Here is an 18,146-nt window from a genome sequence, read left to right as displayed (position 1 = left end):
CTCAATCCAGACCAAGGACAATTTGCCTGGGCCGCCAAAAGCTGGGTACTGAGGACAGATTCGAGCTCTGCGGTAGCCACCACTCCCTAAACCCAGGGACACCCACCCCACCCGTCACCCATTGCTGCTGCTCTGGCAAAGGGTGAGAAGCACTTCCATTACTCACAGCCATGATAGGAGGCCGGGGATCCCCCGGCCTTGCCATACTCCTGCTCCGAGTGGCTGGTAGAGAGGTTGGGCTGGCTGGAGCCTCGCCCAAAGGTGATCTGGTTGCTGCCCATGCCAGTGGCAACCTGGGCCATGCGCTCTTTGGTTTTGAGAGCCTGGGCCCTCTCAGCCTTCAGCCGTTCCTCATCCTTGAGGAGGGCCACCAGTTGCTTTGACTTCTCACGCACATTGATGCCCTGGTCCTTGCCATCTCGGTCAATGTACTGGAAGTCCTTCAGGGTCTGGATGGCGAAGATGTTCTCACGGCACTGCTGGGCCACACGCTCGGAGCCTGTCTTGATGAGGTAGTCCAGCAGCGTCAGTGCCTTGTACACATGCCGCCAATTCTTACCGTGGTCATTGAGCCGCTTCCACACCATGCTCATGATCTCCGAGAAGGCCACCACATTGTAGGTCAGGTCGGCTATCTCAGTCATCAGAGAACTGGACGGGCCCCACGGGTCATTGGAGGTGGCTTCCCGAACTTTGATTTCTGCCTCTGAGTAATTGTTCACAATGTTTTTCATCTGCCGTCTGATAGACGAAGTCGTCATTTTTATTTTCTTTGTTAAAAATTTAAAGCCCTTCAAAGAGAGAAACTTTCCTGTTCTTGGTAAGTGCGTACCCTATGAAGGTTCAGTTTCCGTAATCAAGCTGGAGCAAGATCCCTGAATGGTCATTTCCTCCTTTGGAGCCTCAGATCCGAAAAGCTGGAAGCCATGATCTAAAGAAAGAGAAAACCCACTCCATTGCGACGTAAGCCCCCTGTGAGGGTGGGAGACTCTGGTCTAGCAGCAGGTTCTGGGTAAAACTGGGGGGCTGAGTGGCCACACCCAGCCTCCTTAGGACGAACCCAAGATAAAATCAGTATTACCAGTAAACAATGAATAAAACTTAAACTCAAGTTTAAGCCTTCAGGAGAAAAGAAGTAACATCATGACTGTTGCTGTATTTTCAAATCACTTCCATTGGAATGGCTACTTTGTGGGATTTTTTTACTGCCTGGCAAAAGCCAGCTGTGGAAGAATCAGAAATGCTGGGGGAAGCTGATCTTGGCAGATTTAAAATTATACCTGAGACCAGATATGGTGGCTCACACCTATAATCCCAGCACTCTGGGAAGCTGAAATGAGAGGATTACTGGAGGCCAGCCTGGTCAAAATAGCAATACCTCCATCTCTATTTTTTTTTTTTTTTAATTTATTTCAATTAAAAAAAAAAAAATAAGGCCGGGCGTGGTGGCTCAAGCCTGTAATCCCAGCACTTTGGGAGGCCAAGGCGGGTGGATCACGAGGTCAAGAGATCGAGACCATCCTGGTCAATACGGTGAAACCCCGTCTCTACTAAAAATACAAAAAAATTAGCTGGGCATGGTGGTGTGTGCCTGTAATCCCAGCTACTCAGGAGGCTGAGGCAGGAGACTTGCTTGAACCCAGGAGGTGGAGGTTGCGGTGAGCCGAGATCGTGCCATTGCACTCCAGCCTGGGTAACAAGAGCGAAACTCCATCTCAAAAAAAAAAAAAAAGACATGAGGATAAGAAAGAGTCTAATTTCAGGTCTACCTTAACTCAAAAATGCCTGTCAGTCAATACCTTCAAAACTGCTTTGGTCCACTGTGCTTCTGAAGGTCCAGAAAATTCTCCTTGACAACCACTTTTTGCCTGACCTTCCCTGCTCAAGAATTTATAAAAGTTCCTGATAGCTCTTCTACAACAAGGATAAAGACCTCTACTTGGCTTTCAGAAGCCTCCACCATCTGGCCCAAGCTAACACAGCCTTAAAACTTACTTGGTTATAGCCCAGCCCCTCATTTCACACAGAAAACTGAGACCCTTGGCTACCCATTAACTAGCTCCAACCAAACATATCCTCTATCCCCTCTCTTCCTTCAGATAGCACTCACTTACCAGACTACAGTGAGATCCACGTCTGTGACATGAGGCTCCTGTCCACAAGTTTGGTAACCTCCATCTGCCTCATCACCAGTAAGCACCCAGCACTTAGCACCGTGCGCGACACAGAAATGAACACTGTTAAATAAATGAATGTTACAGATTAAAAACAGAGTCCCTGCCCTCAAGAAAGCCACAGTCTGGCAGAGGATGAAGGTGCCTTATCTATAAAATGGGAAAATTGAGGACCTAGAAGTCTCCAGGGACTGCCCCAGGTAGATTAACACAGCTGGGGCCCAGATACAAGGCAAGGGGCTCCACTCACCATCCCAACCACCTGCTTGGCTCCCCACTGCAAACCCTCAGGGTTAGGATTATTTTTCCCGCTATATCTGGCCAGCTATCATAAATCCTGTAAAGGCTGTCAAAGGACCAGGGATAAAAACTTTTTCACGGAACCTGAGGCCTGGAATCACAAGGTAGATGACTAAGTCACTCCAGGCCTAGAACCTGTGCCTCCCTTTCCTTCTGTGGTGGTCTTTACTCTCAAGATGTTTCTGCCACAGAAACAACAGGCAGCTCCTACCTTCCTCATCTAAAGCCTTGGATGAATAATGGGCACATCAAAACAAACAAACAAACAAACAATTAACAAAAGGTGTCAGCAGCAAGGAAAAGCCACAGGAAATGCAATGATTACTCATCACAAATAATCACACAAAAAGGGTGTGATATTGTGAAATATGGATTTGGTCTTCATCCCTGACACTTGGCAGAGATTCCAGACTTAAAATCCTTGGAATCTCCACAGTGATGTCTTTTTGCATGTGAATGACTGACTGAGGGCTGGTCGTCCCTAGGCAGCTTCAGGATGGGGCTGGTCACCAGAAAGACCAAGCAAGGCAGGATCAGTCTTGGGAAGGGGAGAGGGACTGAAGGTTAAGTTTATCACCAATGGCCAATTATTTAGTTAACTGTGTCTCCATAATGAAGCCTCCATAAAAAGGCAAAAGGACAAGTTCAAGAAGCTTCTGGATGGCTGAACACATGAAGGTTCTTGAAGGGTGGCACTGTGGCATGGCATGGAAGCTCTGTACTCCTTCTCCCACACCTGGCCTATGTATCTCTTCATCTGTATCCTTTGAAATATCCTTTATAATAAGTAGGTAAATATCAGTCAACTTCCCTGAGTTCTGTGAGCCACTCTATGGAATCAGTTGAACCCAAAGAAAGCATCCCAACTTGGAGCTGGTTGGTCAAACATTCCAGATACCTGAACTTGCACTGCTGGGAAGGAGGGAGTGGTCTTGTGGGACTGAGCCTTCAACACTTGGGATCTGAAGCTATCTCCAGCTAAATATTGGAGTTGAATTGAAGGACACCTAGCTGGTGTTCTGCAAAATTGACTGCTTCTTAATGTGGGGAGAAAGTTACTACAGAAGTCTTCTGTATTGACTGCTGTTCAGTGTTAAGTGAGAAAACAGGAAAAAAAAAAACTTTGTATGATTTTCCACACACAAAAAGGGGACAGCTCGTAAAATTTCACCCTGGTAATAACCCACACATCTGCTATGGCCAAGGAGGCCTTCTCTCCATCCTCAAATATGTCAAGGACTCTGCCTCTATCTGAAGCCACAGAACAGGGCTTCAGCTAAAAGCAGGCATATTCTGCTTCTCCATCGATCTGGCCAGCTAGCATACATCCTCTAAAGGCTGTCAAAGGACCAGGAATAAAAACTTTTTCACAGTGACCTGCATATTTGATGTAATTAGGTTTTTCATTCATGATGCAACATTCACTGCCAGCAAAGATATGATGGGCCTCATAAAGAAAAAAAAAAGAATAATTTTTAATGAATATTTCCTGGCTTAAAGTGCAAATATGTGTCAAAACCAGTAGTAATGTTCAGATGTACTTAATGTCCAGGAATCTTACAACGTGCCAGGGACCACCAGGCCCTTCTATTTTTTGCTCTATGTGACGTAGGGCAGGTATGACTCTTCAGCTTCTTAGAGAAGTGGGCAGAGCTATGATTCACCACTTGACAAGGCCTTTGGCTGGGTGTGGTGGCTCACGTCTGTAATCCCAGCACTTTGGGAGGCCAAAGCAGGCAGACTACCTGAGCTCAGGAGTTCAAGACCAGCTCAGGCAACATGGCCAAACCCTCTGTCTACTAAAAATACAAAAAATTAGCCAGGCATGGTGGCATACACCTGTAGTCCCAGCTTACTAAGGAGGCTGAGGCAAGAGAATTGCTTGAACTTGAGAGATGGAGATTGTAGTGAGCCAAGATCGCCCCACTGCAGGGCGATAGAATGACACCCTGTCTCAAAAAAAAAAAAAGAAAGAAAGAAAAAGAAAAGAAAAAACAGAGGACTTCAGCTACCTCCTTCCCAGTAAAATGGTCTCAAATGGTTGAGAATGTCTTAAGAAAAAAAAGAAACACTTTCTTAAAGCTGAAACAATACCCTGCACTCTGCTGCCCTCCCCTATCTGGTGACCTTGTGGGTGGCATAAGAAGGCTTCAACTGGGTTCCGTGTCCTCCCAGGGAGACTGTGAGGCCCTGCCAGGGCTCCCAGTGAGCCTCCTAGACCTTTGGCAGCAAAGAAAAGGCAACAATTCTTGTGAGCAATGGCCGAGGTGCTGCTGCCCTCTTAGACACAAGCTGGGAAAAGAATTCCAAACAATTTAGAAACAGGGGCTGTTGACCAAGGCAGGGGCTTTCTCTAACAGACAAACTTGCAAGGACATATGTTGATGGTCTCTGAAATACTCAGGCTTCACTAAAAAGAAAAAAGCTAATAAAATAATAAAATACCACACCTGTTATCCCAGAACTTTGGAAGGCCAATGCAGGAGGATCACTTGAGGCCAGGAGTTCAACAACAGCCTGGCCAACACGGCAAAACCCTGTCTCTATTAAAAATACAATATTAGCCAGTTGTGGTGGCGTACACCTAGAATCCCAGCTACTTGGGTAGCTGAGGCATGAGAATTGCTTGAAGCCAGGAGGCAGAGGTTGGGGTTGGAATGAGCTGAGATCGCACCACTGCACTCCAGCCTGGGTTACAGAGTGAGACTGTCTCGAGAGGGGAAAAAATAAAAATAAAAAAGAAATCCTCATGATATGGTTTGGCTGTGTCCCCACCCAAATCTCAACTTGAATTGTATCTCCCAGAATTCCCATGTGTTGTGGGAGGGACCCAGGAGGAGGTAATTGAATTATGGGGGGCCAGTCTTTCCCTTGCTATTCCCGTGATAATAAGTCTCACAAGATCTAATGGGTTTATCTGGAGTTTCCGCTTTTGCTTCTTCCTCATTTTCCTCTTGGTGCTGCCATGTAAGAAGTGCCCTTCACCTCCCGCCATGATCCTGAGGCCTCCCCAGCCATGTGGAACTGTAAGTCCAATTAAACCTCTTTTTCTTCCCAGTCTCGAGTATGTCTTTATCAGCAACATGAAAACAGACTAAGACACCTCACTAGGGCCAGGTGTGGTGGCTCACATCTGTAATTCCAGCACTCTGGGAAGCCGAGGTGGACAGATCACTTGAGCTCAGGTATTTGAGACCAACCTGGACAACATGGCGAAACCCCATCTCTAAAAAATAAATAAATAAATAAATAATCATCATTAGGAGAAAAGTCACTGGAGGTGCTTCCAAGAAACCACTTTCTAGGCCAACTGGGCTACGCACCTCACCTAAGCAAGACTTTGGAGATCGAACTAATGGTCCCAACCATGAAACAGCCCATGATGCATGGGCCATGAGGCAGGACTCCAGCAGTGCCAGTGAGCACAAAGCTCCTGCTATTCCAGATGAACACCTGGACTTCCATCACTTTGCCACACTTGGCTTTGTACACCTCAGGGCCCCATTTTTCGCTTTTCTCCTCAACCACAGGACTGGCTGTAAACATTCAAACATCTCCTCTGCCATCAAACACCTGCCATGATTCCATCCCAGGAGCAAGCTCCAAACACATACCACCCTCCACAGCACATCCTGTTATTTCTTTTCTTTTTTTTTTTTTTTTTTTTTGAGACTTAGTCTTGCCCTGTTGCCCAAGCTGGAGTGCAGTGGTGTAATCTCAGCTCACTATAACCTCTGCCTCCCAGGTTCATAGGATTCTGGCCTCAGCCACCCAAGCAGCTGGAATAACAGGCACCCACTACCACACCCAGCTAAGTTTTGTGTTTTTAGTAGAGAAGGGGTTTCACCATGTTGGCCAGGCTGGTCTCAAACTCCTGACCTCAAGTGATCCACCCGCCTCAGCCTTCCAAAGTGCTGGGATTTCAGGCGTGGCCCACCGCGCCCAGCCACATCCTGTTATTTCTAAAACCTGAGTTTTGTTTTGTTCTCACTCTTTTTTGCATAGTTTGCATGCTCTACTTTCCAAACTTTCCTTCTCAATTTGTCAATTTTCTTGTTTTCCAGCTTGTTAAGACCAAACTAATGCACATGCAAATGCAACTAAAACAGGATCATTTGTTACCTTTTGAGCTTCTCACTCAAACCTGAAGAAGTGTGTGTGTGATCAGTTCACAATCATTTCTTTAGGCCAGATATGGATGTTAGAGGTAGAGGTGGGAGGGTTGTCAAAACAAGGAAAAATAATATTAAACTCTGTTAAAGGTTTAGACTCACTACAGAAAAAAACTAAATAAACAAAAATTAAAATTAAAAATTAAAAAACCTCATTCTCATAAATTACATACTGACAATTGAAAGGATCCTCAGTAACTAGAAATGCCTTTAGAAATCCAGTTCTATCGGCCGGGTGCGGTGGCTCAAGCCTGTAATCCCAGCACTTTGGGAGGCTGAGGCGGGTGGATCACAAGGTCAAGAGATCGATACCATCCTGATCAACATGGTGAAACCCCGTCTCTACTAAAATACAAAAAATTAGCTGGGCATGGTGGCACGTGCCTGTAATCCCAGCTACTCAGGAGGCTGAGGCAGGAGAATTGCCTGAACCCAGGAGGCGAAGGTTGCGGTGGGCCGAGATCGCGCCATTGCACTCCAGCCTGGGTAACAAGAGCGAAACTCCATCTCAAAAAAAAAAAAAGAAATCCAGTTCTATCGGCCGGATGCGGTGGCTCAAGCCTGTAATCCCAGCACTTTGGGAGGCCGAGGCAGGTGGATCACGAGGTCGAGAGATCGAGACCATCCTGGTCAACAAGGTGAAACCCCGTCCCTACTAAAAATACAAAAAATTAGCTGGGCATGGTGGCGCGTGCCTATAATCCCAGCTACTCAGGAGGCTGAGGCAGGAGAATTGCTTGAACCCAGGAGGCGGAGGTTGCGGTGAGCCGAGATCGCGCCATTGCACTCAAGCCTGGGTAACAAGAGCAAAACTCCGTCTCAAAAAAAAAAAAAAAAAAAAAAAGAAATCCAGTTCTATCATCGTATCATCAGGTATTACTTAGAACCATTTTATGCTAAGTGATAAATGAAGTACATGAACTTGTACAATTCTGTCAAAATTTTAAATATGTTTGAATGAAGACAGCAAGGTGTAAAGTGGGATTTATTATTGAAGGCAAACAAACCTTTCTGTACCTTCCAAGAGAGCTGTGACAGGGACTGGGGAGGGTGTGGTGGCTCACGCCTATAATCCCAGCACTTCGGGAGGTCAAAGCAGGAGGATGACTTGAGCCCAAGAGTTCAAGACCAGCCTGGACAACATGGTGAAACCTTGTCTCTACAAAAAAAAATAAAAATAAAAATAAAATTAGCTGGGCATAGTGGTGCACATCTGCAGTCCCAGCTACTCAGGAGGCTGAAATGGGAGAACTGCTTGAGCCTAGGAGATGGAGGCTGCAGTGGACCACGATGATGCCACTGCACTCCAGCCTGGGTGACAGAGCAACTTTTGTCTCAAAACAAAACAAAAGAAAAACAGGCTGAGTAGGCCCACAGAATGGCCACTTTATTTTCTAGATGAGATGACCAGGCAAAGCCTCCCAGCTACCACCCTACCAGCCATACCTTCCCCACTCCAGTCCCAGCCCTAAAAAACTGTTTTGAAATTGTTTTAATGAATAATTCATTTTACTAAGAAATCAGGGAGCTGGTGCGCACATTAGATAACTATTGTTAACCACACTGAGTCAATACAATTCTAACCAACAGCAAACAAACTGCATGTTTGAGGTGGCCTAGGGAAGCAGCACCAAGAGCAATGCAGAAATTGTCAGGCCTTCTGAAATACGCTGGGAGCTTCAGAGCCTCCATGTAAAAAGCCATATGTATTCAATATGAAAAAGAATACTCACTTTTCTACAGGTAGTCCCCTTAAACCAAATATTTCATTTCAATTCTGAAAACGGAATCATTGTTTTTGTCTATGTAACAACCAAAATCCCCCTCTTCTTGGAAAGAGTACATCAGTCATCATTGGGGAACTGGCCAAGAATAGGCCCAGGACTCAGACCAGGCCAATCAAAGCCCCACAGTCCCGCAGCCCAGCAACTACATCAATGATATGTGAAGAGTCCAGACTGGACCACCTGTATACGTCTCTAGACGATTCCTAAAACTTCTGGGAAACCAGCAGCATTGCTAAACTGCTGGAAGACACCACAGGGCCCGAGCCAGAGTCTACCTATGACTGAAGCAGCCACAGAAGAAAGCAAGAAGCCAAGGAGAAGAGAAGGCACAAGACACAACAGCACGTGGTCTGCATCTCTAGGTCTACCTGTGCATGAGGCCATTTATCCCCTGGAATTCTCATGCTGTAACCTACGGCAACGCGTGCTTTTGACACCTGCAACTGCAAACCCTGTGCACGAAGTACCTGAGAGAACCAGACAGAGGTAGAAAGGCAGCAACAGCTAAACAACGAAGAGCGTGGGCACTCCCCTGAACTTCCAACAGGGCCTCAAGTAGGAGTGCAGAGACATCAGCCAGGCTCTCTTCAGTCACAGGTGACCCACAGCCCCAGACTGACCAAGGAAAAACCGCATACTTCTCAGGAGGGCTCAGCACTCCCTGTGAATGAGGCACCCCCAACCAAAGTCTGGGATCATCTGCTCTTTTTCTGAGAGTGACTCAAGACATGAACCATAAAAATAACAGCTGGATCCCCATACATGCAGGGGACAAGCTGGGGGGAAAATTTCTGGCATACTTGAAAACACAATCAGAATTCAAATGAGGGTAGAGACTGGAAAGAGACTAAACAGAACAGCGAACAGAACAAAACTGGAAAAAACATTTCCAAGGCTAGGGTTATGCCCCAGGAGGCAAGAAGTATTCCATAAAAATGTATTCTGAGAGCTTGAGGAGCTGGGTGGGGAAATTCTTTCCAAATCTAGAGTTCCCCATCAAGGGAGACAGAGAGAGGCTTCTCACAGTTCCAAGCAGACGTGAAGGCACATGTAGGCACGTCTCTGTGCCCGATGCCTCTGTGCCACCCAGGTGTGGCTGACCATGTGCTAAGAGGATGCCCGCCTTTCAGCTGGGGTCTACATCAAGTCCCTAAGGAAACTATGGGTAGTGGCTTTACAGCAGCCATCACTGAAGGTCAAGCTCGACTGTCCAGGAACTATCTCTCCACTCCCCGCCCCAAACCTTACAGTCACAGGTCAATCAACATTGACTGGGAAAATCCAGTCCCAATCAATAAACATGAGTTAATTAATTGACCTGAACATTTTCACCTTGGATAGCAGCTCCACCTATGTATGTCTGACAGCCTCCTATGTTTCTACACATACTTTATTTTTGTAAAAGCGTACGACAGAGAATGCTTGGGAAAAGGGTATACCCCACCTTTTCCATAGTGTTCTACCAGTGTGGTCCCTCAACCAGATACATCAGAACTTCCTGGGAATCTGTTTAAAAATCCAGTCATTCTGGGGGCAGAGCTGAGGGACTGCCACTCTCTTAGCCCCCATGGGGACTTCCAGGCATGCTAGAGTCAGTGTCATGGTCCACTGCAGGACATGTGAATGTGTGCAATACTCCACAATCCTCAATTCACTGGCTTTATCTTTCCTGAGGTGCAGACCATGAGTAAGGAAACATCTCTATCTTCCTACTGGAGAAAGGGTACGACGATCATTACAAGGAGGCTCATTTGGGGTAGCTGAGACCACAGCTCACATGACCAAACCTCACAGGCTCTCCAGAGGACAACAGGCCAGTTAGGACAATATGGAGAATGCCACATTCTTTTCAACAGTCATCATTTCAGCCAAAAGAGAAAAGACAATTATGACTGTTTCAGCCACCCTAGCAATAACTTAAAGCCTAATAACAGCTGCTCATCCCATAAAGAAAAGAAAAAAAAAAAATCCTTTATTTCCCTCATACAAGAAAAACTATGAGATCAGCCAAAAAAGAAACATCATCTTCACTATCTGAAAGTGGGCATCTATATTCTGATGACTTCTTGTTGGTTAGAGAAATCATATTTTATAACAGCTGGGCAGGATGCTACATACTTATGATCCTAGCTACTCAGGAGGCTGAGGCAGGAGGATCACTCAAGCCCAGGAGTTCAAATTTAGCCTGGGCAACCTAGCAAGACCCTGTCTATAAAAATGAATAGCTTTTTGTAGCAAAAAAAATTTGTCAGTCTCCAAAAAGTGGGCTTAAAAAAAAAAAACTTTATACTCAGACTTACAGAATTCTGGGCTGGGCGAGGTGGCTCATGCCTGTAATCCCAGCACTTCAGGAGGCCAAGGTGGGCGGATCATGAGGTCAGGAGTTCGAGACCAGTCTGGCCAATATGGTAAAAACCCACCTCTACTAAAAATATAAAAAATTAGCCCAGCGGGGTGCCAAGGGCGCCTATTGTCCCAGTTACTTGGAAGCCGGGGGCAGGAGAATCACTTGAACCTGGGAGGCAGGGGCTGCAGTAAGCCGAGGTCGCACCACTGCACTCCAGGTTGGGCAACAGAGGGAGACTCCACTTCAAAAAAAAAAAAAAAAGAATTCTGAGGAAAAACAAACATTTCAGACTTGACATCTAGATGGTAGAACAGGAAAAGGTAAAAGGCTCATGTCCTCACTTGTCTCCCCTGGGACGTTCTTCTAAGGAAGGAAGATCCCTGCAGATGTCAGTTAACCTACTGCTAAGGAGGAGCCGGGAAGGGCTGACCGCATAGGAAGAAAGAACCCCCTAAGCTGGTCCACACCATCCTTCAGGGGAATAGGAGGTCCACCCTCAAGGAGCCACCTAGACAGCTTCTCCCAGGATCTGAGAGCCACTGGAACAATCACAGCAGAGCTCAAATTAGATGTCACCTGGCCTCCTAGAACTCGATATATACTTAATTTTCTAAAAGCAGAAATCAAGTACCAAAACACACACAAGGAATTTAATTTCTTGCTAGCAACGTGCCCCTACCATTTAGTCTCTGGGAAGAGCAGCCTGTGGGTGTAGATTACATGAGCAGGTGCGGAAATGCAGTCATTTTTAAAGACTGTGTGAAGAAAAGATGGGGTCTGGAGATCTGGTTTTGGCAGTTCCTGCCAATCCAGGAAAACAGGGGTATGGCAAGGAGCTGCACCTCTCCTTCAGGGTAGAGGATCAAACACTGACTGTACGAAGGGCAGCAGCAACAATCCATAAAGGCAAGTGAGAATTCTTGAATGCTCCCCTACCTCTCCTATTCCTCAAAGCGGTCTCACAAATGACCAAATTATGAACAGCATTCTTTTAAAAATCATGCCAAAGTACAAATAACGTGGTCTGGTAGAGAGAGGAGACTGGAATCCAGGGACCAGGGCCAATACTGTGACTGGTCTGTGGCACCAAGAAGCCGGTACCCAGGGTCCTTGCTTCTAAAATGATGGGATTAAATCAGATGCTCGCCCCAAACCCTTCAGCCCCAAAGGCCCCCATTCTGACCAGTGGTTCAATCCCCTGCCATCTCCATGGCGTCCTGAGGAACTCAAGCTTCTGATCAGCCCAGCCACAGGTCACCAACTGAGGGAGTGGAATTCCAGCCATGGCCAAGCAGCAGATGTTTCTGTTGGCCTGCGGAGCTGCACGATGGGCAGAAAAGTAGGGCTTCCCTTCAGCCTCTGGAAACGTAAAAAGCAGCCTTCAGAACCCTTCCCTCCTCTGAGGATGACAGCTGTGACCCTTAGGCAGAGATTCCCCATTTCTAACATACTGTGGCTCTGCTAGAGAAAACACTTGCTGATGGGAGACGACTAAGCCAACCAGAGACTGGGCACAGAGAACAGGAGCCTTTGATGGCTATTCACCCCCACCTCTCAGGACAGGCCGAGCTATGGATTGCCATTTGATCAGTATAATTTTCCAGCTTGAGACATCTGAAAAACATGCAGAGCTGCATGGGAAAATCTACATTCCCATGATCTTGTGCTTAATTTAGACCTGGCTGGTGGCTGTGGTGGTGCTAACTGCTGGGCTGTCGCCATCTCACAAGGAGCCTGCGAGACTGTGGAAGTAAAGGAGGGGCAGTGGATCCCCTCAGGCAGGCCTTGCTGACTTGTGGTTTCAGGCACAGTAGTGACATAACTGTTTTCTCAAAGGGAGCTCCAGATGCTGGCCAAGGAACAGGTATTTTTACACTGTGCACTTACAAGTGCAAGACCACAGCTTCGAGAAAACTGAGTGGTTTGCTCACCTCTGCCCTCCAATCTGTGCCTCCAGGAGGTCACATCTGACTCTTCCAACAGCAGCTTCGAGGAACAAGGCAGATTTCTGAGGGAGTTACTTGCAGGGACCTCGTGCTAGTGATGGCTGATGTCTGCTGAGCCTCGTCCAAGCAGCACTACGGGATGGGTGGTGAACCAGGGCCACTGAGACCACAAGGGCAGGCTCATCACAGCTGAAGCTCAAAGGATGAGCCCCTTCACCCCAAAGGTGGGCCCTGGGACAGGGCAAGCCCCGAGGGTTAACTCTTTACGTGTCACCCACATGCTGCATTCTCGTTTCCGGTCACTTTCCCTATGACCAGAACCGGCTCCTGCCTTGCACATATCTACCCACCTGCCATTCCCACCCAGCATCCTTCCCATATCTGTCACTAGACTGGCTCCTTGTCACTCAGATCACATGGCCCCCTCAGAACCCATCAGGTACTCTCTATCAATGTCAAGAGCTGTCATCTGGAACAGAGCCCCTCCTCTATCTGACATTTCTTATGTGCCTGTTTATCTGTTTTCTCTCCTGCTCCCACACCACCCCTGAGAGCAGGGCTCAGCCTATCTTTTTGCCACTGTCTAGAACAGTGCCTGGCACACAGTGAGCCCTCAACAAACATCTTCCATGTAACACAGAAGCAAAAACTACAAACACTGTTAAAGATACCCATTATCGCCGGGCGCGGTGGCTCAAGCCTGTAATCCCAGCACTTTGGGAGGCCGAGGCGGGTGGATCACGAGGTCGAGAGATCGAGACCATCCTGGTCAACATGGTGAAACCCCGTCTCTACTAAAAGTGCAAAAAATTAGCTGGGCATGGTGGCACGTGCCTGTAATCCCAGCTACTCAGGAGGCTGAGGCAGGAGAATTGCCTGAGCCCAGGAGGCGGAGGTTGCGGTGAGCCGAGATCGCGCCATTGCACTCCAGCCTGGGTAACAAGGGCGAAACTCCGTCTCAAAAAAAAAAAAGATACCCATTATCGCTCTACTCAGAGACTGCCAGAGTTCACACCTGGAGGCTGTTCTCCCAGTTCCTGTTTCCCTTTTGGTCTCCATCTCTTGAGAGAAAGGGCAGCTGCTGTACATGTGCCTCACAATAAACTGCCTGGGAACAGGAACAGCCCTACCTGGTGCTTAACACATGCTCCACACAAACCAACACCTGCCGAAGCCCAGGCACCACAGGGCCTGAGAAGCCACTCGATGCCCTTGACAGCTGGACTCAGGAGCGACACCAGCAGCCTGGGCAGCAGCCTAGGGCTGAAACATGCAGTTCTCACTCCAGCCACAGGGATTATGTCCTACCTTTCTAGCTGCATGGTCTGAGGCAAGGTGAGCTTTCCTAAGCTTCTATTCCCACACCTCTCAAATGGAGGTAACAGGTGCTGCTCAGCATGTTTGTGAGGGTTGGTAAGAGTAGGACTGGCAAATAAGAGGTGTCCAAATACCTTACCCATGTCTTGCCAAGGTGCACATCTTGCCAAGGGAGAGGGACACTTCTCTGGTCTTTTGAGAGGTCATCTCACTCTGTCACCCAGTGGCAAAATCTTGGCTCACTGCACCCTCCATCTCTCAGGTTCAAGTGGTTCTCCTGCCTCAGCCTCCCGAGTAGCTGGGACTACAGGTGTGTGCCACCATGCCCAGCTAATTTTTTGTATTTTCAGCAGAGACGGGGTTTCACCATGTTAGCCAGGATGATCTTGATCTCCTGACCTCGTGATCCGCCCGCCTCAGCCTTCCAAAGTGCTGGGATTACAGGTGTGGGCCACCACACCCGGCCTACAGAGACATTTCTCAGCAGGTTCCTGAGGACAGCTGAAAGCCCACAGAAACATCCCCATAAGAACATGCTGGGTGGGAATCACCAACCAGCAGGTAGAGTGGTATTGTCCACAAGCATCTCTCTCCAGACTACACACACAACTTGTTAAAAACCGTCACCAATCTTGCCCGCTCTTTTCCTCTGCAGATGGTATTTCCAAGGAAAGTCTCAGATGTGTTCTTTGATACAAGTAACAGAACAGAATTAAAAGAGCCACAAGAAAGAGAAGAGGCTCTCTAAGCAGAGGCTAGTGAATACTAACTGAGCAGGTCACATGTGTCCACTGATTGAATCTTCATAACAATCCTATGGAGGAGTTATTGTTCTTATTCATATCTTACAGAGGAGGAAAATGAGGCAAAAGAGAGATTAAGTAACTTACCCAAGGCTCCACTGCCAGCAAGTGGTGAGACTAGGATTTTATCTCAGATTCTGACTTCTGCTCCCATCCTCTTCATCCCTATTCTTATTCCCACTCCTTGTAGCTTTAGAAAAATTCACGGCTCAAAGTCATAAGAACAAGGAATTCTCCTTTAGTGAACCTGCAGACCTAGAAAGGTCCCTCTTGTCTTCATGTTTGAGGCCAAAAGTTGGCATGGAAACAACTGTTTTCCGACCTCATGTTCTGTGGCCATAACAGGTCCTTTCCCCAGCCCCTCACCAAGTCAAGCAGGCAGAAGCAAAGACGCTACCGCTATAAGGGCTTTGGAAGTCGCCCACATGCCGATGCCGGGACCCAGAGCTGTTCAGTGCTAAGCCAGGATCAGAACCTGGCATTCCCAGCATGCTTCAGTGCAGCCAGCAAAAGGGAAAAGGCTTTAACACTATTCAAAGAAAACTTTACCTTGAAATGTGGAAGGTTCTACACACTGGCAATACAACAATGTCAGTCAGGGTAGAGGTCCAAAATAACAACAAAGAAACTCTGAAACTGTTCTTAAAGACATGTTCTTTAGAACTCACATCCTTAGGAAATGATGCCTCTTTGGCTACTAACAGTGTCTCTTCCACTGAATCAGTCACACTGACTTTAATACCCTGAGAAATCTGCACTGTTCCTTTGAAATAGCTGTTGTCATCTGAAATACCACTCAGGAAAAAAAGTCTCTTCATGTTGAAAGGTAAACTTCCTTTTTTGGTGCAGAGTAAAAATATTACTTCCCTCTTTCCTCCTCTGCTGGAGACATTCCCAGTGTTTTATTTACTGTGCAACACTGACTGGATACATTAGGAGGAAATGTTCCTTCCTAACTCTTAAATGTCAGAGTCCACCCCACAGAAGGCATGAGCCAGCCCTAATGTTTTCTTGTTGTTCCTCTGTTTTCTTAAATATTTTCTTATGTAACATTAGGCAAATATAAGAGAGTATGTGCAAACCACATGTGAGGACAAACAAAATGAGTCCCCATGACTCCACAGCCCCCTCAAAGCCTGGAACACGACCACCATGTCCAGCCACCTGGCTCCCCTTCACTTCCCTCTCCCCACCTCCTTGACTCCCCTCAAGGCAAACAGCCCTAGTACTAGGTTTTCAGTCGCTCACTTTTTAAAAAAGAACACACTTACATCACACACTAGTAAAACTGAACAGTATGCCGCCTTCCCCAGCCCTCCTGTGGCATTCTATACCGCTTCTGAGGTTCTCTCTGTTGCTGTGCAGCTGGCTGCCACTCACCCACTGTCACCACTGTGTACCATGTGATCTTGCCAATATTTAACCATGTGCCTACCCCTGTTCCTGTCCATAGACATCTGGGTTATCTCCAGATTTTTGCTACTGTGAAAAATGTTTCTACAGCCATGCATGTCTCTTAGGACACATGGGCCAGTTTTCTAAAATCTGTTCCTAGAACAGCTCGTTCATAGGACATACAAATTCTCTCTGCAGTATATTTTTTAAATATTTTTGCCTGATTTAAAACATCGTTTGGTCATTACAAAGATGTATTAAGGCCGGGTGCAGTGGCTCATGCCTATAATCCCAACACTTCTGGGAGTGAGAGACTGAGATGGAGGATCGCATGAGCCCAGGAGTTTGAGGCTGCAGTGAGCCATAATCATGCCACTATACTTTAGTCTGGACAACACAGCCAGACCCTGCCACACAAAAAAAAGGATGTATTCATACTTTAGTTGGCACAGGTTTGACAAGTATTTTTCACACACTCACTGTGTGCCCACATCCCCATGCCAGCAGCCACCGAGGTCTGGACAAGCACAGATGTGGCATCCAGTCTGGGCTGGGGGGCAACAAAACGACTCCAAACTGGATGCTCCAGGCAGCTCCTGAGAAGATGAGGACAGACTGGGGGACATCAAGGGCACTGTCATGAAGAACGAGAGGGATAAGCGTCTGGGTAAGGAAGAGGCCTCTGCAGGCAGAGTGAGAACCCTCAGGGAGAGACACCTGCCACTAAGGTAGCTGGGAACGCAGAGGCTGCGGCAGGCTGAGCCTGCACCATCAGGGCCTCACTAGGCACACAAGAGATCTGCACTTGCCAACATGGGTTGTTAACCTTCAAGATTTTTGCCATTTCCTCTCGACAGTAACAATGACTAACACAGAGCATCCACTATGTGCAGGCACTGTCCCAGGAATTATTCCAGTCATTACTTACTATAAAAGCTGCTCTACTGTTTGCTTCATATTTTTCTTCATATCCAATTTCCTTTTAAATTAAAATACTCATGTTAAGTAACATATAATATTAAGTATTACTCCTATGGCATATCTGGCTATCTTTTTGTTTTGTTTCTATTGAGATACAATTCACATAGCATCAAATTCACTATTTTAAAGTATACAATTCAGTGCAGTTTTTTTTTTAGCATATTCACAATGTTGTGCAATCATCACTATAATTCCAAAACATTTTCAACACCCCAAAAATAAGCCCCGCATCCATTAGCAGTCACCACCCATGTCCTCACTCCCAGCCCGTTAACCAAAAATCTACTCTCTATGGATTTGCCTACTCTAGACATTTCATATAAATGAAATCATATATTATGTGAGCTTCTTTCACTTATGTGAAAGATTCAATGTTTTCAAGGTTAATCCATGTTGCACTGTGCACCAATATTCTATGACTTTTTATGGCTAAATCATATTGCATTGTATAGATGGACCACATTTTGTTTATTCATTCATTAGTTGATGGACATTAGGGTTGTTTCTAGTTTTTGTGGCTATCATGCCATGAAGAATATTCATATATTCATATTCATAATGCTGATATGAACATCGATGCACAAATGTTTGTGTGGACATGTTTTCAGTTCTCCTGGTTATATATTGAGGAATGAAACTGCTGGGTCATATGGTAACCATATGTTTTAATTTTTCAGGACCTACCAAAATACTATGGCATTTCTAAGATAAAGATTAAAACTAAGAACATTCAATTGCATACCACTTAAAATTATTTTGGGAAATACTGGGGAAGGTGAAGCTACTAGGTTGATTTTTGATTTCTGCTTGAAGCAGGGAACTCGCGTTGTCAGGATGGTGCTTCTGAATTTTGATCAAGCAGCAGTGGGAGAAAGGATTGGGGCAGAGGCGGGAGGAGTAAGACAGAAAGATGACTGAGAAGCC

At 46.5% G+C, this 18,146-nt stretch overlaps 1 protein-coding gene across 5 annotated transcripts in view; it reads right to left on the bottom strand.

Annotated features, from left to right (window-relative positions):
- The window catches only part of EPN2 (epsin 2), a 98,323-nt gene that overhangs the window by 50,540 nt on the left and 29,637 nt on the right, over nt 1-18,146 (bottom strand). For 2 of the 5 annotated variants that reach the window (XM_074388264.1, XM_074388266.1), the window contains exons 2-4: nt 7,654-7,805; nt 2,115-2,237; nt 167-931 (exon numbers count right to left, since the gene is read on the bottom strand). In XM_074388264.1, the coding sequence (XP_074244365.1) occupies nt 167-761 (595 nt within the window). In that variant the 5' untranslated portion in view covers nt 762-931; nt 2,115-2,237; nt 7,654-7,805. The remainder of the gene's footprint in view (nt 1-166; nt 932-2,114; nt 2,238-7,653; nt 7,806-18,146) is intronic. The other 3 variants (XM_039476775.2, XM_010339908.3, XM_074388265.1) reach the window with 2 other exon arrangements.

Source organism: Saimiri boliviensis, chromosome 17 (assembly GCF_048565385.1).
Source record: "Saimiri boliviensis isolate mSaiBol1 chromosome 17, mSaiBol1.pri, whole genome shotgun sequence".
In the NCBI taxonomy this organism is placed as follows: domain Eukaryota; kingdom Metazoa; phylum Chordata; class Mammalia; order Primates; family Cebidae; genus Saimiri; species Saimiri boliviensis.
This window is presented reverse-complemented; position numbering and strand designations above follow the sequence as displayed.